The sequence below is a fragment of the Phascolarctos cinereus genome, unplaced genomic scaffold (genome assembly GCF_003287225.1).
Source record: "Phascolarctos cinereus isolate Bilbo 61053 unplaced genomic scaffold, phaCin_HiC Scaffold_3;HRSCAF=262, whole genome shotgun sequence".
NCBI classification, from domain to species: domain Eukaryota; kingdom Metazoa; phylum Chordata; class Mammalia; order Diprotodontia; family Phascolarctidae; genus Phascolarctos; species Phascolarctos cinereus.
The window spans coordinates 222,372,089-222,398,731 of NW_027555736.1; the positions used below are offsets into that span (position 1 = coordinate 222,372,089).

Here is a 26,643-nt window from a genome sequence, read left to right on the forward strand (position 1 = left end):
CAGGAGCAGCTAGGTGGTATAGTGGATGCAGCACCGGCCCTGGAGTAAGGAGGACCTGAGTTCAAGTCCAGCCTCAGACACTAGCTGTGTGATCCTTGGCAAATCACTTAACCCTGCTTGCCTCAGTTTCCTCATCTCTAAAATGAGCTGGAGAAGGAAATGGCAAATTATTCTAGTATTTTTGCCAAGAAAACCCCAAATGAGCCACAATGTATGAAATTGGATAGAAGCAATATAATTCACTTAAGATTCAATTCAACAACCATTTATTAAGTGTCTACAATATTCAGGATAGGGATGAGAGATAAGAAGACAAAAATGAAATAAGTTGCTGCAGACAAGCTTACCTTCTACTGATTATGTTTCATCAATAATAACGAATATAATTATTTAGAAGAAGACAGATGATAGTCCAACGAAGCTTTTCATCTACATGATTCTGATAATTCCCCTATCCTAAAACCTTCAGAATATTGAGGGTAGTTTAGTCACTTCCTATACTGTGTAGCCATTGACACAACTCTGTTCATTCAATTTAATTCAATAACTATATTTTAATTCTATTATATTCAAAGCTCTGTGAGTAGTCTTAAGATTCAGGAAACCACATGTAATCTATTTTAGTCATATAGATCAAGAATTAAGAGGTTCTTTTCTCCTCCATGCCCAGATGCCCCTGGATAGTGAGTTATTCACTGAAGAATCCAAGTCAACTTTTTAAGCCTCTACAATATACAGTAGCAGTAGTAGCAGTAGTCGTCACCATCATCCACAGTAGTAATAGTCATAGTAGTAACAGTCATAGAAGTAATAGAAGTAGCCATAGTTGCAATAGTCATAGTAGTAATAGCAGTAGTAGTAGTAGTAGCAGTAGTTGTAATAGTAACTCATGTTATTTTCAGATTGCAAAGTGCCTTTCTCATAATGATCATTTGAGTTACGTAGTGCAATTATTATTATGCTTGTTTTACAGATGAGAAAACTAAGGCTCAGTGAGGGTAAGTTACATACTCAGGATAATTTTGTCAGGCGATGAGGAAAAGGGGAATTGGACCTGTGATGTCATATATAGACCTGTAAGTAACATTAATGGTTATCTATTCCAGTCATCTCTTTTTAGCAAATGAGGAAACTGAGGTTGAAAGAATTTAAATGACTTTCCCAAGGTGATGCAGGTAGTAAGCGACCGTGAGGATCGGAACCCAGATCCTCAGGCTCCAGACTCAATTTTCTTGCCACCATCTGGAGTCATATAGCTAGGAAAAATATCTCTGGTAGGGGGCAACTAGGTGATGCAGTGGATAGAGCACCAGCTTATCTTCCATCTAGTCATTTTCCTGCCATGCCCTGCTACCTCTAATATAGAAGGATGTAGGGACCCGAAAAAGCTGGTTGGCCACCCTAAACACTGAAAATGTCACTCAAGGTTTAACTTGCAATACTACCCATTAATAATGAAATCCAGCAGAAACACTTCTAACTCTAAATGAAATCCTGAGTCAAGACAACCAACACAAAACCATTAATAAAGCTAGAGAACTGAGTCTATCGTCTGGATGCTTCTTTCTGTTTTTTGGGGTTTTTTTTGCAGGACAGGGTGTGCGAATCTGCAATTCCTCAATCACTTACCATCTTAGAGAGATGCCTGGGGAACTGAGAGTTTAGGTGAGCTGACCAGAGTCATAGAACTAACCAGTGTATTAGGCAGCTCTTCCCGACCCTGAGGCCAGGGCTGGATCCAATATCCTCACACTGCCTCTCATTGGTTAGATGCTTAGGGTTAAGTTAACAAGTTCTCTGCTATGAAGCCATTTGGATGAACCCCAACCCAGAGTTTAACAATCACTTTATTGTTCAATAATTTTGGTTGTGTCTGACTCTCTGTGAACCTGTTTGGTGTTTTCTTAGCAAAGATACTGGAGTGGTTTGCAATTTCCTTCTCCAGCTGATGTTACAGATGAAGAAACTGAGGCAAACAGGGTTAAGTGACTTGCTCAGGGTCACACAGCTGGTAAGTGTCTGAGGCTGGATTTGAACTCAGGAAGATGGGTCTTTCTGACTGCAGGCCCAGGCACTCTATCCACTGCGCCACGTAGCTTCCCTCAGTGATCATATACTTTCATAAACCATTACAACTCACATGAGCATAATCTGTTTTGTCACATGAAACAAAGGACATGGTAAGCACCTGGTAACTCTGCATTGAATACAAGTGCCATACAAAGTTCCTTTCCATTCCCCGAAGAGACGTGATTTTTCTCTGGCCCTGTTCTGAGTGAGAGCTTGCTACTGAGCTAAGACAGCCAGTAGAACAGGATATCATTCACAGCTGCAGTTCCCTAAATCTGTAAGAAGGTGGGGACACGGCAAGCATGTTACTGCTGCTCTGTGGTAACCCATGTAATTTCTACTTTCTGGCAAGACACTAAAAAGTGGCATAAGCCTGCCAGAATTTAGGCCTGGTAGTTATTCCATCCACAGTAAGTGTTTCACTTCTTAACTCTAAACCAATTTGCTCCTGTTTGATTCCAAAGATTCTATGGGCTGTGTGGCCATGGGACAGAGAGCTAAACTGTGGGAAGCTTTTCCTTTAAGATTCTGGCAGGAGCCAGCAGCATCACTTCCCCACCCCCACTGGACTATATCCTATCCACACCTCTTGTGATAAGAATTCATTTCACTTATCTCCAGATTAGATAATGGGGAGTGATGGAATAACCAATCTGAAAATGAGTCTAGGGACACCAGTGTTCTAAAGGTAGAAAATAGGCAATTATTTCTGAAATGTTTATTCCTCCCCTCCTAGACCTTTCTCCCATGGGATTCCAGTGGCAACAGTAAATTAGTGTGATAATGTTCCCATTTTGTTTGCTGCTTGTTGTCCATTCACTAGAGACATAGAATGGTAATTTGTCCCCTCAAACACTGAAGATAATTAAAAATGTGCAAGTGGTTTGACCTCCCATTCATAATAGGCACGAAATGGAGAGATTTCCCAGAAGGGGAAGGTATGTAAAAATGTATATGGATGACCATTTAAAATCATGGTCACTCAGACAGAGCTGATTTTGCTGCCAAAATTATGCTAGCTATGTACTTAGACCTTTAATAGTTAGCATTCAGGATTAAAGCACAAAGAATCATACATTTTCCATTGGCAGCGAGACTGTGATGGAAACTAAAGACCATCTTTTTCAATAAATGTTGGCAAAATGAGATACAGTTATCTAAGATTTAATTCTATCCCTTTTCATCTGCTTGTGAAGGCACCAAGATTAATCAGGAGTCTTTTAGCAACAGTGCATTTTGAAAACAGTGACTAAAACTTATAACATACACCAAGTGATATATTATAAAGCACCCTCGGTTTGAGGGAATAATGTACAAGCATGGTGTGCTAATATGGGTTTGTCAGGAACAGGCCATGCCAGACTAACTTCATTTGCCATTTCGATGGAGTTAATGGACTGGTAGATTAAGGAAATGCCACAGACAACAGTGTGCCTGAATTTCAGCAAGGCATTTAACAATGTCTCTGTCAGGCTATCCTCTTGGACAACATGGAGTCTAAATTCTAAAGGATCTTGTTAGTTTTGAAGGATAGCCCTGAATGTAATAACATGAAATTAAATGGGGATAATTGTAAACTCATATGCTGGGATCAATGAAGCAGCTACACAGGGTATAGGGTGGGTGACTGTGACTAGAACACTGTTTGCCTGAAAAAGACCTAGAAGCTGGGTATGGTGGTGAACCCCTGGAATCCCTGCTCCTAGGGGAGGCTAAAGGCTATAGATTGTTTGAGTTCAGAGGTTCTGAGCTGTAGTAAGACTAAAGGCAAGTGAATGTCCACACCAAGCACAGTGCCAATATGGTGGGGCCCTAAAAGTGGAGGGCGAATAGGCTATTTAAGGTGGGGCAAAGTGCCTCAGGTCAAAAAATACAGCAGAATAAGACTTCTATAGCAATCAACATTAGGTTTTGGTTTAGGCAACAATGGGAAGAAAGGAAGGAAGAGGAGGAGGAAAAGAAGAAGGAAGAAGGGGGAAAAGGAGGATAAGGAGGAAGAGAAAAAAGAAAGGAAGAAAGGAAGGGAAGGAAGGAGAGAGGAGAGAGAGAAGGAAAGGAGGAAGTGAGCAGAGAGAAAGAGGGAGAGAGAGGGAAAGGAAGAGAGAGGAAGAGAGAAAGAGAGAGAGAGAGAGAGAGAGAGAGAGAGAGAGAGAGAGAGAGCGAAGTAGAGAAAAAAGAGAAAAATGCAGAGGTTTTTGTGGAATACTAGTTCAAAATGCATCAACAGTATACCAAGAAAACCACAAAACTTGCCATGATTTTAGGCTTCACTAATATAGGCTGTGTCCAAAATGAGGGAGGTGATATTCCGAATTCTATCTTGGCCAAACAACATCTGGAATATTTTGTTCCATTCTTGAAGCTATAGTTGTGAAAGGTAATTGACAAACTGTAATAGGTCCAAAGTGGGATAATAATGAGTTATACTCATTCAATAAATGTTAGCAAAATGAGATACAGTTATCTAAGATTTAATTCTATCCCTTTTCATCTGCTTGTGAAGGCACCAAGATTAATTAGGAGTCTTTTAGCAACAGTGCATTTTGAAAACAATGACTAAAACTTATAACATACACCAAGTGATAAAGCACACTTGATTTGAGGACTAGGAATATTTAGTCTGGAGAAGAGAAGACTTAGGAAGCATATGCTAGCTATCTTCAAGTATTTGAAAAACTGTCTTAGGGAAACAGGGTTACATTGGTTCTTCTTGGGCCTAGAGGACCAGACCTGGAGCAATGGATGGAAGATATAGAGGAGGTATTGGCTTCATATAAAAGAAAGCTTCCCAACAATTAGAACCATCCAACAATGGCATGGGTTGCCTCATATGGGAGTGAGAGCCCCTTCTTGGATACCTTTAAGCAGAAGCTGGATAAGTACTTTTCAATAAGGTAATATAGACAGGACTGGTCCTTGTGGTCACTTACTTAGGGTTGTCTGTCTGATTTTGTGAAATGGAGGTTGTAGGAATTATTTATATTTGCCAGTGAAAGGTCATTTAGGCCCAAGGCAGTTTGGAATTGGTGGCTCAATTACTCCTTTTACATTGATAATATAAGGACTCTTATGGTTAAAAATGGGATCTCACCTGAAAGGAAAGGCCCTGAAGCCAGGTCTTTTGACTCTAAATCCACTCATCTTTAATCTGTACCTGTACTACTGTAGTCTACTTGTGCCTACCATTCACATCTCTGTTCTCTTACTATTTTAAATTCTGGGAGATTCTCATATTTCATGATTTAGAGCTATATAACATCCCTAAGGCTGCTAAGTGATGCAGTAGATAGATTGCAGGCCTGGAGGCAGGAAGATTCATCTTCATGAATTCAAATCTGGCCACAGAGACTTATTAGCTGTGTGACCCTGGGCAAGTCACTTAACCCTGTTTGCTCAATTTCCTTATCTGGAAAATGATGTCCCCCTCCTCCCACCTGGCACCGCTTTACTACTTTCCTCATAGACATCACTCAGGGAAGCAAACCATGCAGACATGTGACTTGGCAAATGCCTCTGAAGATGCCATAACCATTATCTCTTCATCAACAACAGTTACTGAAGACCCAGGAGGAAAAAAAAAAAAACTTCTTGCCACCAGTCTTTTAGCACTGTCAAATGGCTCAGTATCAGAAACAGACTTGATTTAAAAAAGAAAATGACACTAAATATACACACACACACACACACACACACACACACACACACACACACACACACATACACACACATATATTACCATCTGCTGCACTGTTGTACCTAAGGACCAGGGAACCTTTTTATCTGCCCTGCAGCTGAAACCTTCTAGTTATGTTGTCTCTCCCATTAGAATGTCATCTCCTTGAGAGCAGGGAACATCTTGCTTTTCTATTTGTAGAAAATATGCACTTATAGTGCTTTGCTCAGAGTGTCAATCAATTAACGAGTATTTCTTAAGCACTCACTTTGTGTCAGGTACCCTATCTATTCATAAATATTTTATAAATAATAAATGTTTAATAAATGCTTATAAATTTAATAAATGATTATAATAAATGTTTATAAATAATAAAATATGTTGAATAAATGTTTTTTCGTTCATTCATTCATTCTTGGACACCGGAGTCCTAGAACATTGTGGGCTCTCTCTTCCTGCCCTGGCCTGAAGACTATTGTGCCTAAGGCTCTCTGGTGGCCTCTCTGCTTGTGTTTCTTCCCAGCATGGCTCTGGAGGTGTTAGTCTTAGCTCTGATTTGAGGGAGGTTAGTTGACTACTCTGCTTTAGAGTTATTAATCTCAGCTTCGTTGTAAGGTCGACGGTCTTTCCTGCTTTGGAGGTATCGGTCCTGGTCCCAGTGCGAAGGGTTCATTGGCCATTGGCCCAGTACACTTCCATTTTTGTTCCCTTGGGTGTCTGCATTAGCGACACATGACCTTCCCTTAAACACACCATATAAAAGGACATATTACCCTCATTACTGCCTGGCTCATTTAATTCTTCCACCAGTTTCCTTTTAATGTCTGCAACAGATCTTGACACAGAGCCAGGATTGGAGGCCAAACTTCCTGTACTATAAAGCTGACCCTCCATATATGGTGCTATCCTACTTTTAGGATGAGTCATGAAGCGGCAAGGCAAGAAGAATCCAACAGGAGGCAGAAAAGGCTCTTGTGAACTCAGAACGACTGGGCATCTTCTATTATTAGAGAGAAGTTGCAGAACAGGCGTCTCACAGATCTGATGGTTCTTTTCCTCTAACTGAAGAAAAGCAAACGGAAGCACAGAAATCACATTTGACAGGTATAATTTAATTTGACAGGCCAGTGACTGTAGTCAAAGAAGAGAAGGGAGTTTAGTAATATAGGTCAGAGAGAGCAGAGGAAAAGAGGCCATTCATCTATAGCTGGAGTGGGACTTTGAGGCTATCTCATCCAAATCCCTCATTCTACAGATGAGGAAACTGAGGCCCAAAGAAGCTGAGTCATTTGCCCACGGTCATACAGGTAGCAAGCATCATACTAAAATCATACTATTGAACTGACTTGAAATGGACTGTGCTTCCATAGAAGTTATTAAACTAGTTTGGATAATGCAGTTGACAGGAAATTTGACAGCCATATTCACTATCAGCTGATGATAAAGTAACTCATTTTACACAGCGCTTTAAAGTTTCCAAAGTCCTTCCTTCACAATCCCCCTGTGAAGGAGATAGACTAAATATAATCAATCATCTCCATTTTGCAGATGAGGAAACTGAGTATCAGGCACACTTCCTGGAATGTCAGATTCTTGATTACGAACCAGATCTCCCCTAAATCCAATCCTAGCCCTTTTTCCACTCTATCATTGTGCTACTGCTATGTGTATTTCTCCACAAGAAACAGAAAATGACTAATGCCACCTATATGGAGGAGTCACAGAATTTCAGAGCTAGAAGGCAATCTAACTAAAACTATACCTTTCTTTACCAGGAATCGCTTCTACAGTCAGTCAGTGAACAAAAACTGATTAAATATCTGCTTTGTGCCAGGCGCTGGGAATACAAAGACCCACAGGGAGTGTACATTGTATCAGAGGAGATGACATCCCCAATAAGTGATTTCCAGCCTTTCTTCAAGAGTGAGGGTGAATCCACTATCTCTCAAGATAGATCATTTCATTTTTAAATAGTTCTAATTAATGAGTTTTTTGCCCTCATATTAAGCCTAAATCTGCCTTTCTTCATTGTCTAATTGTTCCTTTTTTTCATCTCTAGAGGCAAGCAAAATGGGTCTAAACTTTCCACATGAATACTCTTTAAAGGAGCAAAGACAGCTATCATTTGCCCCCTAAGTCTTCTCTTCTCCTGGCTAAACGTTCTTAATTCTTTCATCCCATTCTCACATTACATGGTCTCCAGTCCTCCTCACCATCTTTGCAGCCCTTTTTGGACATCTCTACACCATGCTACCTGCTTTCCACTCATGAATCCCATTTCTTCCCACTTTACTGCAGAACTTTGGACTCCATTCTGGGACCTTGTGCTCTGATAGGTCATCTTTAACTTACACTGCGTGGAACCAGGCCTCCACATCACTTCTAGGCTATATCCATGCCCTACATCCATTCTCATTTCCAGTCCTCACAATATGTTATCTCTCACCCCATGGGAATGTAGTCTTCTTGGAGGTGGGGATGGGACTGTCTTGTCTTTGTATCCCAAGTTCATAGCACAATATCTGGCCCATAGTCACTTAAGAAATGCTTTCTCTCTCTCTCTCTCTCTCTCTCTCTCTCTCTCTCTCTCTCTCTCTCTCTCTCTCCTCTTCCTCTTTCTCCTTCTAGTTCTTGCTCTTCTCTTTTTTCTCCTCATTCTTCTTCTTCTCCTTCTCCTCACCTTCCTCTTCCTCTTTCTCCTTCTGCTCTTTCTGTTCCTTTTCCTCCTTTTTTTTTCTTATCCTTTTTTTCTCCTCCTCCTCTTCCTCCTCCTTCTTCTTCTTCATCATCTTCTTCTTTTCTCTCTGTCTCTCTCTCTCTCCTCCCCCCCTCCCCTCGATGTACTTACTAAAATGTGATGCCCAGAAATGAACAAAAAGCCCTTCATATGTTCTTTTTACACAGAGTACATTGAGACCATCACCTCTTATTTCCTGGACACTGTCCCTTTCTTAATTCAGTATATGAACCCAGACATATTTTATCTCATAATTCACTTAGAGTCCATTATTAATCTGCAGGTCTTTTTTTTTTCATACAAACAATCCTTCAATTTTATAAAGGGCAAATCCTCAGTTCATTTTTTTTCTTAGTAATCTGTTGCATATAAATCACTAAAACTACTTCAGTGCCAGGCGCTCTGTTAAAATGCATATTGCATTTAATCTTAGTAAGTGTTAATGGGATCAAATGAAAAAAATATAGCAGGGGATGATTTTCCTAGGCAGATCCATCCTCCTTCCTGCAGCTTCCCAAGTATCATGCAAATTGTTGCCAAATCTATATATTACAAAACTTGGAGAGAGGCAGGGTCAAAAGAGGTGTTTGAAGTTCTGACTCTTAGGCTGGTGCTACTTCAGAACACCAGATAGAATTGGGGAGGATTATTAAACACTGAGCTAGCTTCCTAAAGATTACTATGCCATCGGCTTCTCTAGGTGTCTTTAAAAAAAACAGCTAACATCGTATCTGCCTCTGACCCTGTTATCCCAAGAAATAGCGATTAATTTGTCATCTCTCCCAATTAGAGTGTGAGCTCCTTGAGCAGGGACTGTCTCTTTTATTCTATTTGCATCTTTGGTGCTTAGCATAGTGCTTGGCTCACAGTAAGTGCTTAATAAATGCTTTTTCATTTGCCCATTCAAAAGAAAGTGGAAAATGCACATCAACATCGGTACAAATGTACTTCAGATTGTAGAAAATGCGTGTCATCTACTCTCATGTCAGCGACTTGCCCTTTTTTTTTTTCCTCTGAGAATTGACTGGAAAAAAAAAAGCAAAATCTTATGGAGTGTAAAAGGGCATTTTGGATCTAGAGTTGATTCTGAAGATCAAAGAGATCATGGTCTCCAAAATAAACCCAAGAAAAAAAGCATCACTTGATATTAAAACTCACAGAAGAGTAAAATGTGAAAAAGGGTGGAAGGGAATAAGCATTTATTATACACCAGTTACTACACTAATCGCTTTTTTATAAATATTATCTTATTTGAGCCTCACTCCATTTTACATTTGAGGAAATAGAGGTTAAATGACTTGCCCAGGGCCACACAGCTATTAAATGCCTGAGACTGAATTTGAACACCGGTCTTTCTGATTTCAGGCCCAGAGCCCCTACCTACTGCAAAATGTCTTGCTAGAACCACTCAACCAGTTGATAACTAAACTATTTAAATATATATGTATATACCTATATATACATATCTGTACACATACACATATATATGTATACACACGCACATATGCATAATTGAATAACTGAGAAAGCTAGAATTATATGGAAAGAAGAAATGGTAAAGTTTTGTCACCAGAAGGAATCAAACTCGCCTGATCCCAAACAGAAGAAAACTTGGCTTATTTTTAAAAGAATCTTCCTCAGTAACCTTTTTTTCTTTTCTCTTTCTTTTTTGTTTTAACAATCTAGCAGGATCTACTTGATGTGTTGAGGAGACTAGCAGAGTTGGACTTGGGAGACCTGTGTTTTTTTGTTTGCTTGTAAACATGAAATTGTGATCCCCTGGAGAGCAAGGACTGTTTTTTGCCTCTTTTTATACCCCCCAGTACTTAGCACACTGCCTGGCATACAGTAGGTGCTTAATAAATGTATATTGACTGAGTTACTTACCAATGTTTTAAGTCCTACCTCCATCACCTACTAACCACGTAATCTTGGGCAAGTCATTTAATACTCTTGAGGGGATTAGAATAGCAAGTGGTAATGGGAATTGAGTAACGCACACCGACTCCATCTTGTGACTCAATTCTGGAGCTAGCTCAATTCCCTTACTATTCAGTTATGAGTCTAGCCCAATTTCTGTCTTGTAAGAAAACTTTATTCAATTGTGGGGTTTATGAGCAAACCTTATTGCATTGTTTGAACCCAGCCCTTTGTGGCTGGGAAGCTGGACCACCTCTACCTGTTGCTTTGAGACCTTTAAATAAGGATCTAGGTTATGCTGACCAGAAACCCAGTTATATTTGAAGATTGATCCAAGGAGTTTTCTTACCATTATACATCTCAAGCAACCCATATGTCTTATCTGAAAACTGGGTCTGTACTGGTTAGTCAGTTATTGTTTCCATGTTCCTTTGATTGAATACAGACACTTGGGGGGAGTGGGACACCCCTTTTTCCGATTTCAGGGAAGTGCACCTGCTCATTCTCCCCCTTTCAGTTTGGCAATTCCCTAAACTTTCCTCCCATTAGAAATCAGATTAGCTAATTTTTTATCCTGTTAATTGTTTTCTTTTAATTAATTAGTCTTATTTGATTAGTTGTTTTTAAGGCATAAAAGTCTGTCTCCCCCAGTATTAGGGGGAGCTGAAGAGGTCTGGTCCCAATTTGTTAGACAATTGGCATGCGTTGCTCAATAAGTCGATATACTCAGAAGCTTGAACTTTTGTTTCCTCAGTCATTTCATCTTTTACATGCTACACTCTGAGCCTAGCTTTCTGACTTTGTAAAATGGACCTAACATTACAGGCACTGCCTATCTCTCAGTGTTGGTGTAAGCAAAACGTTTCTCAAGTTGCCAAACACTATCAATGGATACTACTAAGTTGTTAAATTCATGGTGCTGTTGCATCTATTTCTTCTTATCCTGTTCTCAACAAAAACAGAAAAAAATCTGTTTGGCAGCTCTTTAAAATAATTTAAGCTTCCTCCTTCCCCAACTACCAGTTTTCTCTTCTTCAAGGTCAATAACCCCAATCTTTTGAACCTTTCCAGAAAGGTCTTATTTTACAACTTTTCATTTCCACTTGCCAAATATTTATTGAACACCAATTATATTCAAGATACTATGTGATTGGCACTATAGAAAGATGACTAAGTAGTCCCCATTTTCAGGGAGTTTATACTCTAGTATAAGAGGCAGGTAGATCTCTCTTTTACATTCTTCTTGAATTCCCTATTTCTCCTTAGTTTTGAAGCCTAGAATGTGACATTTTACTTTAGGATTGATCTAACCAGTGTTGAATATGACAGAAATGAATGCATTCAGTAAATCTTAACAATTTGCCAGGAAGTAGAATCCCTAACTTTGTTCAAGAATCAGCTCAAGCCTCACCTTTCATCTACATGAAGCTTTTCCTGATCCCTCAACTGAAAGCACACTATCTCCCTAAACTACCTTGTTCTTATTTTCCATCTTGAAAAATTAGTAAGCTCCTTGTTATTGTAAATATCCAGTTTGGGTTTTAATGGCTCAGAATGAGTGTGAATATCAATTGTTTTCTGTTCTGGCTAGAAACTTTGAGGATCTCCCCCTCTCAGATTGATATTTTTGTGATGGTAAATTCAGCCATCTTTTGTCTCAATTCTTGCCTAGCCTTTAATCATTGAATGGGTGTTGCTTCAGACAAACCAAGGCTTGGGAAACAACCTTGATTTAGAAAGGTCCAGACTTTTGTCCTGCCACTGGACTTGACTTTGGAGGAGAGAGTGAGGCTGATGACTTTGTGCAACTCTGCTCCACTTAAATCCAATTCACATGCAAGTCAAGACATCACTATTGTGATGCCAACGGTCTTCAAAAACAAAGGAGGGACATCATTCTGAATATACTTATACACGTACCTGTTGCCTCCTTTGATAGAATGTAAAGTTCTTGAGGACAATTGCTGGGGATCTTTGGATTTCCAAGTGCCTACCACTGTGCCTGTCATAATGTTTATTGACATAAATTACTGCACTAATCACATATTGCCACAGGATGAAATATTTGAAAAGGAGAAAAGAGTTCCCTTTCTAAATACACAGGATAGCCCAGGGTGAACACCCTTCAGAAGGGTGTTTTAGTGACTATTTTAACCTCCCCCTCAAAGATAAGAGGTCAACTATGAATCAAAATCTATCCTAAGACTTTCCTGCTTATTGAGATGAGAAGAAAATTTAGGAAGCCTAGGAGCACATTTTAAAAGCACTTTATAAAACTCAGGTTTATAGGTTAACTCTACCACCAGCACTTACTGATTTCATGTACACCAACATATTTTCCTAAGCAATGTTTTTCATGTTATTAAGATACTCTCTGCATATGAAGTAAAGCTCTACTAGAAACCTATAGAAACTCAGGATCTTTAACAAGAAATCTTAGCCCCAGCCACTGAGTAAGAAGCTTCCTTTTTGGCATACCCTTCCATGTCATTCAACAAGGGTATGACTAGACCTGGGTGTTGAGGGTAAATCTACTTTGGTCTCTTGGAAGATCATAATTGGATTTATTTGTTTGTTTGTTTTTGGTGAGTCAGTTGGGGTTAAGTGACTTGCCCAGGGTCACACAGCTAGTAAGTGTCAAGTGTCTGAGGCAGGATTTGATATAATTGGATTTCTACAGAAGTTTCTCTGTCCATCTAGTAAAATGCAGGCCCTTCAGAGGCAAAGCCAACACTTTCTGTCACTGAAAGGATCAGGTGCCAAATGGTAACTCTGAGGTATGAAACTGCTAATATGATTTTTCTGGCCCCTTAAGCCATTCACTCTCCACGGAGTCTGCAAAATCAGAGACTGGCAGAAATGAACCTCAGAATTTAAGGCTGACTAGGAAGGGGACAACCCTGCTTAAGGATGCACCTTCCCTTCCTCACCCAGGACTGCACTACCCACCCATTGTCTTGTGACTTTTAAGTCCAGAGACTTAAAAGTTCTCTGTTCCCAGAGGGCTATAGACATGCTAATGTTATAGTCAAATAATTACACTATTCCAATAGGACTTGATAATGACTTACTATTGTTTCTCATCTCTTTCTTAGATTACATTAAATTGACATAATAAGATACTAAAGTCACAAACATTATGGGAACATCTAATCAAATCAGCATGCCTTAAAGATAATATTTTCACATTAGAGTACTATTAAGTTTTTCTTATTTTTATTATTACTATTAAAATGATGGCAAGGACCCAAACAAAGACTCAAAATATTTTGATTAGATCTGGGTTAAAATCATCTGTTTATCATACTGCACTGAGGGAAAAAAAAAATCATAGCTTCCCACATCTGTCTTTTCTGTTAGTGCCATTTCCTGTTTCATTAATGTTAAAGTTTTTTGTCAAGGTTCTCTTCCCTCTCTCTATTCACTTCTTTGGAAACTTTATTCATCTCTATTGATTGCTTCAATTTGCAGCTCGATCAATATGACTCCTGATCTCTATGCCTGCATTCCCCACTGCTTATGGTATATCTTCCCTTACTAAACCACCAAACACCTCAAATTCAACCAGAGAAAAAATGAATTTATTGTCCTCCCTCCCTCCCTCCTTTCCAATTTGCTCTTCCCTTTGATTTCCAAATATCTGTCAGCACTGATGCTATTTTTATTTTTGCCTTTATTTCAGCAGTCAGCTGTATGAGCACTCATCCAGTCTCCCACGTTCAAAGCTTTGTGATTATTTGTGGCCATTCTGTCTAATCTCATTACACACATCCACTCATTTTTTCCTTTTGCCTTATTTTTTACCTATATATTATGCATATATACACATATATATATTCAGGGGTGTGCTATAGCTGGCTCATACCAACTTAGGAGAGCTGATTATTAAATTATCAGTGTGATGATTTATACCTTGGAAACTGGCAAACACTACAAATCAGGTCTTGATTTATTGTTCTGTCAGTTTTTCAGACCTAAGAAAGTGATGGATAAAACGTTAATAATGCACATAAAAGTATGTCATGGGCATATTTTCCTCCCAGAGAGGTAGTTGTTAAAGTTTACTAGCAGATCCCTGCACAAACATTTGTATGTGTGTGTCTGTGTACGCGTATGAACACAAATATATGCCTGTATATATACATATATATATAATATATACATGCATATAAATATATTTTCCTATTAGCAACATACATAGTCCCCTCCCTTGCCATTTTGAAGAGTTATATAATATAGCTGCAACTCATGAAATGCCTGAAACTATGAAAAGTCAAAATTGAGGATCATTCAATAATTATAGTATGTGTAAATTGGAATCAGCATATGACCAATGGCAAAGTGTATGCAAGAAGTGGCATGAAATATAATTGCTAATTAAATTTATGACTTCAAAAGGAAGTGGATCAATCATATAGGGAGTGCAAAGGATAAGAGATGGACAGTTTGCATGTTTCATGTGAAGTGACTTAAAAGAAGACCCCAAGAACATTGAGTAGACAATCTTGGACAGGCTTCGATAGCACTCACACAGAATGAAAAAGCTCATACCCTGTGAAGTAATACAATAATTTACCATGTTAATAAACCATGGTATATTCATATCTCTTATTATATTTGTCTATTGCAAATTCAGCAGTACACTTGAGGAAATACCAATTTGAAAATGCCTGGACAGAAAATAAGTGTATAATCCATCAAATCCTGCTAATTTTCTATACATAGTATTTCTTACACTCATTTATTGAACTCTACTCCAACTCCTATCACCCTAGTACAAACTTTCATATATTGTTCTTGTAATTATACTCCTGTACATAACATTTTTCAAAGCGCTCTCTCATGCTTTAAAAGATAGGATATACAAAACTCTATGAGGTAGGTGATTTTTAGATGAAGGAATAAATGAATGAACTTGTCTCATGATAGGTTTTTTAGTCATTTCATTAATTCACAACTAAATGCAACTTTGATGACCTAGAAATGGATTTTCAAAGAAGCTAGGGGTAACCTAGAAACAAACAATTCATATTAGGGTAGAGAGTCAAACCTCTGACTAAATGTTAGGAATTTTCTTAATTGGGACCCTATGCTATTAAAGTTATATTACTAAAGACTGGTCTGATATAAACACCATTAAACAGCAGGTAAGGGAATTTGAGGGACATTATATTTCCTCTAGGCTAAAAAGTAAGCTGGTACAGTGGACAGGGCACTGGGCTTGGAATCAGGAAGACTCATCTTCAGAAGTTCAAAGCCCACCTTAGATACTTACTAGCTGTGTGACCCTGGGTAAGTCATTTAACCCTGTTTGCCTCAGGTCCTCATCTGTCAAATGAGAACACAGGAAAAGGAAATCCAGTTTCATTGCCAAGAAAACTGAAAATGGGGTCATAAAGAGTCAGATATGACTGAAACAGCTCAACAACAACAATGCGCTAATTGTTATAAAGGTGTGGTTGATTAAATCTCCAAAGAGAAAGGAGATTGAGAGGAGAGATAAAGAAGAGATCACACCCTAAACCAACCCTCTGCATAGGAACGACCTGGGAAGGATTCAATTCTGTTTCTACCCAGCAGAGAGGAAAAAGGATCAGGTAACTGGTTGGCAAAATCTAGACTTCCCAGTGATTACTTACAAGTGATTACTCAAAATATGATGTAATTGACAAAAGACAATGGTCAACTATTTTCATAGACCTTTCAGGGTACTAATATGGATGATACAGTAATATATAGGGAACTTAAGACCTAAAGAGATGTTCTTTTATTTTGGAATACAGAGATGCCAACTAAGGTCAGTTGAGATATAAAGAAGAAGCTATATATAGAAAGTGGTATGGTAGAAACTTGACTATAATTGGAGTCAGATAACTGTCCCCTCTGCTATTTTTCTACTCTGTGTCCTTGGACAAACTTACCCTCTCTGCACCTAATATTCATCACCTGTAAAAAAGAAACAATCATTCATATATATATTTGTGAAGATTAATTAAAATAATGTGTGAAAAATACTTCATGAGGTATTGTTTGTGATTTTAAAAAAAGATTTCAATTAAAAAACCTCAATACTTCAGTTGATTAAAAGAAGATTGAGATACAGACTATTATTGGAGTACAGATTGCTATCCAAAAACTCCAGGATTGGTTGTTACTTAGTGGAAATCTCTAGAGTATACATTTTAAAAATCTATTTTATCTGCATTGTTAACTTGAACAACTTTACAGAAAAATCCCTGCTCTCTCACTTGGTCACTGTGTGACTGTGGGTAAAATCACTTACCCTCTTTGGGGCATACTTTATGTAATAATACCATAAAGATCATAGATTTAAAAATGGAAAGGACCTTATAGGTTTGGAAACTTATGATCCTATCCCTAATGCACACATATGATTTGTCCCATTATAATTGGGACAAACACTTTCCTTTCAAAAAAAGAGAAAGAAATGGACGCTACAAACTATAAATCAGTGAGCTTGACTTTAATTCCTGAGAAAACTTTAGATTCAATTTTTAAAGAGATGGTTGGTGAACAAATGAAAATGAAAAAGAAAAAAAAGAGGCAATAACAAAGAACCAGCATGGCTTCAAGAATGATAGCCTTCGTCCTGCTCCTCACACATATTAAATCTCTATTCTCTATGTCTTTGCAAAAGCCATTCTTCAATGCCTGGAATACACTCCTTCCTGACTTCTGCTTTTCAGAATCTTTGGTTTCCTTTAAAGCTTAGATCAAACATCACTTCCTATTTCAGATCCTTTTTTGATTCCCTCCAGATTTTAGTACACATCCCTCAAAATTACCTTCTATAATGTGCCTACTAAATCTGTTATTACTGTGTTCAGTTCCAGATGCCAAATTTTAAGGACATTGAAAAACAAAAGATCATCCAGAGGAAGACAACCAGAATGGTGTCCCTATAATATGGAGACTGTTTGAAGGAATTAGGAGTGTTTTGTTTAGATAAACAGAAGATTTTGGGAAGAAATCATACACTTCAAGTATCTAAAGAGTTGTAAAAGAGGAACGGCAGGAGGAGATAAAAACAAAAGTCTCCCAACTGTCCAAAAGTGAAAGCTAAAAGGTGACAGGTTTACTTTTTTGGAGGTCTTTGATGAGAAAGACTGCATGGCCCCTTGCCAGATGTTATATTGGGATTTCCTTTGGATGTGTGTTGTAATAGATGACTGCTCACATCTCTTCCAATTCTAAATTCTCTGATTTGTATTCATTGTGTAAATACTATTTTCATTCTAATTTTTCAAAAAAATGTATATATATTCACACTTCTGTGTTTGAATATAGCACAATGAACTGTGTAGATTCTACATAAGAAATTTATGAAAGGATATGGCAATAATCTCCCAAGATGACAAGGTGTAGATGGGTTTTTATCTCCACTGGGAGAAGGAACTATCCAGTGAGGTTACAGATCCATTGAAGTATCAAAGCATAACAATAACACATTGTTCATACCTGTCATTTTGAATAGCTATATAATATTTCCATCACTCTAATGACATAATTTGCTTGACTAGTCTCTTATTGTTGGGTGTTTAGGTGGTGTCCATTTTTTTTTTGCTACTATAAATAAGGTTGGTAAGAACATCTTTGTACAAATTACTTCCCACTCCTCTTTTTTTTTTCCCCTTTGAAATATATTTTCAAGAGTAGAATTACCAGATCAAATTGCAGGAGAATTTTTATAGCTCCTTTTAGGTCCTGCCAAATACTGCAGCACATTTAAAGAAATACAAAATGGAAAATGTCTGGCTTTAGCACATATGTGACAGGAAAAAAAAAATCAGAATCTGACAGCCCAAATTGACCATGAGCTAGAAAAAGAGCACTGTAAATGAAGAAGTCCCTTTGATACATATTTATTAATTAAAGAAAGTAAACTCCTTGCCAGTAGGGCTTCATTCAATGGACTTATTTCCCCAGTTCCAGCGATGTCTGGCACATAGAAGGCCCCTATTAAATGCTTGTTGACTGAATATTCTCCAATTAGGAAATGACCTGCTACCATTTTGGGCACTGGTCTAGCTTTATGTCTACTTTGTTATTCACACTTTAAGAAAAACTATAAGAATCTGAAAGAAGAGAAACAAACATGATTTATAAAACTCATCCAAAAAAGTTTAAAGAAGATGTTACATTTTTTTTTTCCTGAGGCTAAAATGACTGCTGGCACAAAAGAAAGCCTTATTATAGAGTCTGATGAAGAATTCTAAAAAGAGTGCTAGTAAGTTACTTTCTAATCTGAAATAGGTTCAAACCCATATCAGCCTTGGTTTGAAAGGTCAAGATCTATATGAAGCTGTTCTCAAAACAGTGAGACAGATACCAAAGGAAGGTGTGAGGTTTCTTACTCAAGATATCTTTAAAATAAGAGAAAGGTAATTATTTGGGGCTGCTCAGAAGCAAGAGGTTCAGGGTTTGAAGCATGTTGCTAAGTTAAATGATTATTTAGGGTCTCTTCCTACTCAAGGGTTCTATAATAAAGTAATTTTTCTAGGGCCAAGGGTAAGTCACACACAAACACACACACACACACACACACACACACACACACACACACACACACACTCACACACACACACACTCACTCCTGATTTTAAAAAAAAAGTGTAGGTGTTCATGGCTTACTTAGCTATGTCTAAAATTAAGCTAGAACCACCCACAATCCCTTGACTTGCCAAAAGACTAGAAAATAAAGCTATCTTCAAAACAAAGATAGAGAATGTAAGTCAAAATTTAAAAGCCAGCCACTAACAACTAGCGGAAAGAGCAGTAATATTGGATACGATGGGGAAATGGATAGAACTGCATTTAAAGATATCATGTAGAGATCTCATGTCTCTCAGAAATTGTCAGGAAATTTTTAGGCATAGCAGTGCATCAGGTCACTTTTGCTGTGATTTATAAAGCATATGGGTGTGGAACAAGATCATCAAAAGTATGCCCCAAAGAAGTAGCCCCATCTTAGCATTTGGCTTTTGGCAATATCAAGAATGTCTAAACCTTGTAATCTTTTTTTTCCCCCCCTGAAGCACTCTATTTCTCTTTTCCCCTATTTCCAAGCATAATGAATGCATGTCAATTTGAAAAACATTCATCAGAGCCCCTTTCCATGATCTTCAAGTGAAAGTGTATCAGTGAAAAAAGGGGAATTCATGCATCTATACAAATAAACATACATATAGATATATAGATATATAGATATATATATACACACACATACACATATATATGTATGTATATATACATATACCATCTTTTACAGAATGACTAAATAAATGCATATAGTTAACACAGGGCATTTAGGCTTCTTATAAAAATGAGCTGATGAAAGCAAGGAAAAAAAGAAAAGAGAAACAGGGAGAGAAGGGTGATATTTACTTAATAATGTGAATTTTGTCAACATATTTCATGTGCAGTCATAAATATATATAATCAAAATGAAAGGTACCTACTTTTAAAAAGCTAGTTGGTCATTCATTCTGCCATTCAAGTCAAAGGGATTCAAGGAAATGAAGGAAAGGAAATAATAGAAGAGGGTCACATGAAACATAAAGGACTCACCTGAAATCTGCAAACTTGTCCCAGAATTTTCTTGTATTAAGCAAAAAAGATCATAGGATAAAGAGAAGTCCTTACCTGCCATTCTCTCTGCAAGTCATCTTTGGTCATTGTCAGACTTGTAGGATTTGATGCACTAATGAGTGTATATTCTCTTCCATCAGAGTCCCCTTACACACACACATATGCACACATCTCTCCCCACCCCAAAGAGCAGCACTGTTTTCTTTTAAATGAAATCAGGTTATCTGAGTTCAATTCACTGAAGTGACTGCTGACTCTGTTACCCTTCCATGGGACTTTGCAAAATTCTGATTTTAGCTAGAGGTATCAAACTTGGGGCCCACAGGCCTTATGCAGCCTGTAAAACTCTCAGGTGTGGCCCGAACCATATTAAAATGCAATTGGTGACTATTTAACAAAACTAATAAAAACACAATACAATGTAGATACTGTTAATTTGAGCTTTTCAAAGTCAACATGAAGCCTGCAGGGAACATTTCTATATGAATTTGTACCCCTGCTAGGCATTGCTCACCTTACTCATCTTTTATCAACTACATCAATCCCTGATGATTTAAGCCCAGCAATGAGCCCCTTTCAACCAAAGACATTGCTTCATTCCTTCACTTATATGTGTGGTAGGGTTGGGAATTCAAGAAGAATTTGTCTTTATTGGCATCAGTGTTTGAAGATATTATAAGTCAAGTGAGTGAGGGGATGAGATGAAAGAAGGGGCTAACTACAGAGACAAACAGCAAAGAATGATGGAATTCTTTCTCCTTGTGAATAGGCAAGTCTCAGAATGAGGTATAGACAAAGTCATTGACTATTAAAGACATCAACAAGGATGCAGGGAAACAAGAAGGAAGAAAATATTACTCATCATTCATGGCTCATTATCCTATATCATGGCCAATATCTTCCTTTCTCCACTTGAAAAGTATTCCTCTCTTTCATATTCTTCTCTTCATCATAGTCAGCCTTAGAAAAAACTCCTTGACAAAGCTAAACAATACTTATGAAAGATGGGTGGGTTAACAGAATGCTGGTACCAGTCACTAATAGCCAGTAAACTCTCAAGGAAGAGGATGGGCCAGAAAAATATGCAACAGAGCTGTTGGAAAATATCTTGTATTTACGCATAATGCTGACCTAAGCAACAATAGATATGTTCCCTCAAGAGATAAGAGGAACACCATTGAAAAATTTTGCAAATAGAGTCTAAGGACTCTGTTTAAATGGCAGCAAGGATCGAGGCTTAGGGTAAAAAAGAAGCAATACCATCTTGGAAGCAAGTCAATCCAAAATCTTCCTATAGCCTTCACTAGGGCTATAGACATGCAAGGCCATTCGATCAAACACACCTACCTACTAAATCTCCTTTGTCATCAAAATCTATAGTAGTCTACTTGTGAAGCTTTTATGAATTAAGACTGAAAAAGTCAAGGACTATTCATGAAATTTTATTTCTCAATCTTGTTCTCCTCTACATCCAGTTCTTCAAAATCTTAGGTCAAAGTACAAAAAAGATTTATTATTTCATCTACCCATTGTCTAGGTGCCTATACCCAGACCTGCATATTTAGTTCTGGGAGCCCCATTACAATAATCAGGGGGTTCAGCATTAGTAATTCATGCTGGTAATTTTAAAATGGTGTCATGGACAAAGAGATGACCTCAGAGTCAAGAAGAATAGAAGTTAAGTCCTGTCTCCGACACAAATGAGCTGGCTAATCTCTCAGTGTACTAAGCAGGTCTCTTGGGCTATAAAGTTGCAGGCTATTTTCTAATCTTCACTGTAGAAGGAGTTTCCTCACCAGAAGTCCTCTGTACCAGTTAAATCACAGGTATAATTCAATTTTTCTTTCAAAATGATTTTGAATATCTAAACCCTATTCTTTACTTAAAGCATGAATTAAACCAGACATATATTCACATATGGATGTAAAAGTTAGACTACTGCTTTCCTGATAACTTTTCTTTCTTAATTGGTTCTTAATAGAAATTTTTAATTCATATATAAGCATGATGACATGTGTGAAGTAGCAAGAAAAACACTCTGTCCAAAAGAGAAACCTGAAAGTTGTATTATGTCCAACTTATACAGATGCTCAGAAAACATAGGAAAAGTTTCATCAATGGAAAGTGTGGAATGAGAGCAAGAAACTAATCCTTCATTTCTTGATTAAAAATACATGAAAATTCCTTAGCGACATTCACTCTCATCCTAAAATAGTTGTCTGATGCTAGGAGATACCCATTCATTCTACTGGGGTTTGGAGAAAAATTAAAAAAAAACCCTCAATAAAATTCTTAAATAATGTATATAATATCAGAAAATAAGCTGGCTAATTAGAAATGTTTAAGAATACCAAAATAGGACATTGCTTAAAATAAGTGAAAGAGCTGTTAAGACTTATATAAAACATTCTACTTGAAAAAGATTGTCTTTAGGTTGTACGTTTTGTGTTGCTTCTCTCTTTTTTGTTAACTTCCCAGAAAATGGTATATGGGTTTTAGCAGTCACAGTATTCACAGTAGCTTCCCCACGCATTAAGTACCACTCAAAATTTGAATACGCTAGACTTTAACATGATGGAAAAATCAATTCAAAACGAAGATCTTCCTTCCTGCCTGCCTGCCTGCCTTCTTTCTCTCCTTCCTTCCTGTTCCCATTATGCCTCAAAAACAAAAACAAGAGATGCCTGGTAGTAACCAGAAACTGGCAGGACACAGAAGAGCCTAAATGGGTAATTAATTTGGGAAGAACAAGAATTCAACCCCCTTCTACTTACTTCTTCCTTTTTCTTCTCTTATATCTTATCTTCCAATCTTATCCCTTACCCATTACCCATCAATTCACATTCTCTATCCTTTTCTCAGTGATGTAGGATAAATTTTGTGTTTGTCCCTAGTACTGGCAAGTTTCCAACCTACCCTTTAAGAAGTTTCCTTTTTTTAAAAGAGATTTCAGAGCATCAAGCAAGTAGATTGAAAAAAGATATGCTGAGATTTAGGGCAGTGAAATCAAATGAATAAACTAGAATCCTTTCTTCTGCCAAATTGCCATGTCTTTGGTTGAAGTTTTCCATTCCTGCTAAAAGTTTTCCCCACCACCCTGAGAACCCACCAAAGAGACAAAAGCCAATGAAGATATGTCAGATTCAGCAGCCACCATCTGTGTCATGAACCTTATTTTGCCTATCTTAATTTTTTTTTCAGTAGTGGAGAAGTATATGGCTGTTGCTGTAATGCTTTCTACTAGCCCCTTAGAACCATTTCCCAAAAGTAATAAATTATCATTTAATTCATTTTTAATTTATCCTATTATCCAGGTATCTTCCCATCTCTTCTTCAAAGCATAGCAATCACAGTGAATGAAGAGGGAGGGCATCAGCCCCATTCCAGAAAGAATATCCTCAGAAACCCTTACCATCCCACCCAGTTATTTCCATCTTGTAGGCCCCAGGTCCCACCCACCTCTGTAGTTGGAAAAAGAAAATTCAAATGAAAAACAGCTCATAAAACAGCAAACAAAATAAATTCAGTTTTGTTTTTTTGTTTTTAAAGAACAAAATGAAACTTGAGGGAAAACTTACTGGAGTTACAGTTTATCCTGATACAGTCTAGATGGGGAAAAATAAATGAAAGATGAAATTGCATCCTTCAAGGTAACAGCTGCAGACATCCAAAAACAATCAGTCCACCCTTCCGGGGACAGACACACGCAAGAAATGTGGCCATTTTATATATATACAGTATGTACAAATTTAAGGGTGGGTGTATATGTACAGTATATTATATAGAAAAAATCAAATACATATATATATACACACACATATATACACATATGTATAGAGATATATACTGATATACATATATATCCACGGATAGACACAGAGTATGTTTCTCTTTTGCAGAAAACCTATGCATGTATCTATTATGTATTATCTCAAACCTCAACTTGAAATGTTTTTTTAAAAAAAAATACTTGACAAATCAGGCACAATTTCCCCATCACCACCAAATGCAAGTTATGCCCCACCTCTCCATCTACATTGGATCTTCTTTCATTTTATCTTTAAAAGCAGCCTTAACACTATTTTATCAATATATATTATTATTATTATTCCATAGGCACATCATCTGTCTGACACATTTTATCCTGGAAAAAAAAATCTGCCTATGAGGTTCAACAGTGCAGTATTTAACCCTTTCTCTTTTCCTAAGAACAAACTCCCTCCTCCCACTCCCTACATCATCCCACAGATGCTCTAGTAATTTGCATCGGCATGTTGCCGTTACTCATAAAGCAAGGAAAGGGTTAATACCATCTGGTCATTTCCTATCATAAAATGGCCACTTGCAAACAGCTAACCACACAAACGCCCATCCCAGATTTCAGAGAGTTAAGGCCAGAAGAGGGGAGTAGGAAGGGCAGTCACTGGGTGTTATTTTTGATTGAATTAACTAATTCATATGGGGGAGGGGTGCTTCAAGGGCTCCCAGACAATACTCCTCACTAGAACCAATCCTCATCTTGCTACCTGAATGCTCGTTGCAAATGAAGTTTCTATAGCATTCAGAGACAAGGTGAGGCAGGTAAATATGGAGGCAGTACTGAGGGCCCTTGATCAATCTGTTTCAATTGATATTTCTAGATGTGACTGTAAAGACAGCAGGGACAGTGGGAATCGAACAAGTGATTTTAAGTATCAAGGAGGGGAGGTTTTATCTTCATTTTAAAAGAAGTCCCCTGACCCTTCTTTGTGACGTGTGAGCTTTCGGTCAGAAATATTCTTTCATGGATTCATTGGATCTCTAAGTCTTTAGATATATTTACTTACCATTACTTGAAAAACTATCAGGGGATTGGGCAGGGATGGCTAGGAAAAAATGCCTCAGTAATCACCATACTATCCAATAGGAATGGTGCCACCAAATTCTCCAGCATAAATGGCTATCAGTGTTATAATGGATGGAACTCCAATAAGAGATTAAAAAGAAGGGAAAAACAACAACAACAAAAGTATTCTAAGGAAAGAGGATAATTTTTTGTTTTGTTTTTGTGTTGTTCATTTTGCTTTATCTTGATTTAAATAATATTGTGGGAGCAAAAGAAGAAAAAGCAGTTAGGAATCTTGCTCTGCTTCAAAGTTAAAGTGTCATGTGTCTTTTGGAGTACAGTCAGAGACTGTCATCTTATCATTTTAACCTTTAAAATCTTTTATAGGGAAAGGGACAGAAAGGGTGTGACAAAGGACAAGTTTAAATCCAGACCAGTACAATTTAGAATAGCCAATCGTCCTGGGGAGAGGGTTTAAAGAGGATTTTACATCTCTTGAGAAAATCTGGGTTTGGTTTCATGCGATTAGGTTTGTCATGTGTCGTCAACCGCAACAGAAAAGTGGGAGCAAACAGCTCTGGAGCATTCGGTACGATCACCATACAGTGGCGGCTATACCCCTTGGTGAAGACTGTGGGTGAGGGAGAGTGACATGGGCTTGAAGTGGTGAGGGGTTTTAACATTTGATTTTGTACCATCCAACAAGGCTGAATAAATACCCTTCCCTCCTTATCTATGTATAAAGAAAACGTGACTGAACTCCTGAGCTAGGGAGGAGGAGAAACACTGAGAGAGAGAGACAGAGAAAGAAACCCCAAGGCCATGCAATTTTGTTTGAGTTTCCATACTTTCTTAACCAAGAACTATTGTGGAAGGAAAGCTAAGCTAGATTATATATTTCATGCTTTATTCCACTCTGGTTCATTTAGAATAGGCTACCTGAAGTGAAGGGGACTTTGAAACAAATTCCAATCTAAGAACTTGCTCATGATTTCATTCTTTCAAATGTCATGAGGAATCAAAGGAGAGAGGCAACAATGAAGCTGAGGTATCTTGACAATCTTTAGCTATTGGGTTGGAACCCATCCCTCTTTTAGGTCAAAATGCCCCGTACAGATTTGAAATCTGAATGAATAGCTGTCTTTGAGGTTAACTTATTATGAGTCACTAGTCACTGGAAAATGGGGAATCCAAACCCAGGGAATTTATTTTAGGTAAATCACTTTTCCAACAATTTTGAGTAGCTTCTAAAAGTTGATGTTTAAGTTAGCTTTTTTTTTTTAATGAGGGAAATTGAATTTTTTTTTTCCTCCCATGCCACTTGGTTTTTGGATAAGGTATGGAGGAAATCAACATGCAAACGTTTCTAGTGACTACATTTTTCAAAGAAGGGGTAGAAAGTTAAAAGTATTCAACAAGTTCAAGTTTCAACAGAAGTTCTATCAGGAGCATTCAACTGCTATTTATAGAATAGTCTGAAACTCCACCATATCTACCCCACTGAAGTTCGGTTCTCAATAATCCTTCCCAAGGATTATGGATACAACATGTGGGCTCATCAACAAACTTTTTTTGTGTCTCTTATGTGCAATGGACTGTGGTACACACTAGGGATATAAAGACAAAAATTAAACAGTCCTTGCTCTCAAGTAGACTATATGCAATAAGTAGCAATTGTTTTATTTCAGTCTGACATAGCCCAATAAAGACGAGTGGGGACATACAGGTTGAATGCACAGTCTCTTTGGAGCAATCACCTGGTAGGCTCTGAGAACAGGAAAGTGGAATTCATGACTGATAGAAAAATAA

General features: G+C 37.7%; 1 protein-coding gene across 5 annotated transcripts in view; it reads right to left on the reverse strand.

Moving 5' to 3' along the window:
* The window catches only part of NRXN3 (neurexin 3), a 2,091,311-nt gene that overhangs the window by 1,237,929 nt on the left and 826,739 nt on the right, over positions 1–26,643 (reverse strand). For all 5 annotated transcript variants that reach the window (XR_013485433.1, XM_078151451.1, XM_078151449.1 and 2 more), the window contains exon 10: positions 23,588–23,614. Coding sequence is in view for 4 of the 5 variants with exons in the window: in XM_078151451.1 (XP_078007577.1) it covers positions 23,588–23,614 (27 nt within the window). In the remaining variant the exon portion in view is untranslated. The remainder of the gene's footprint in view (positions 1–23,587; positions 23,615–26,643) is intronic.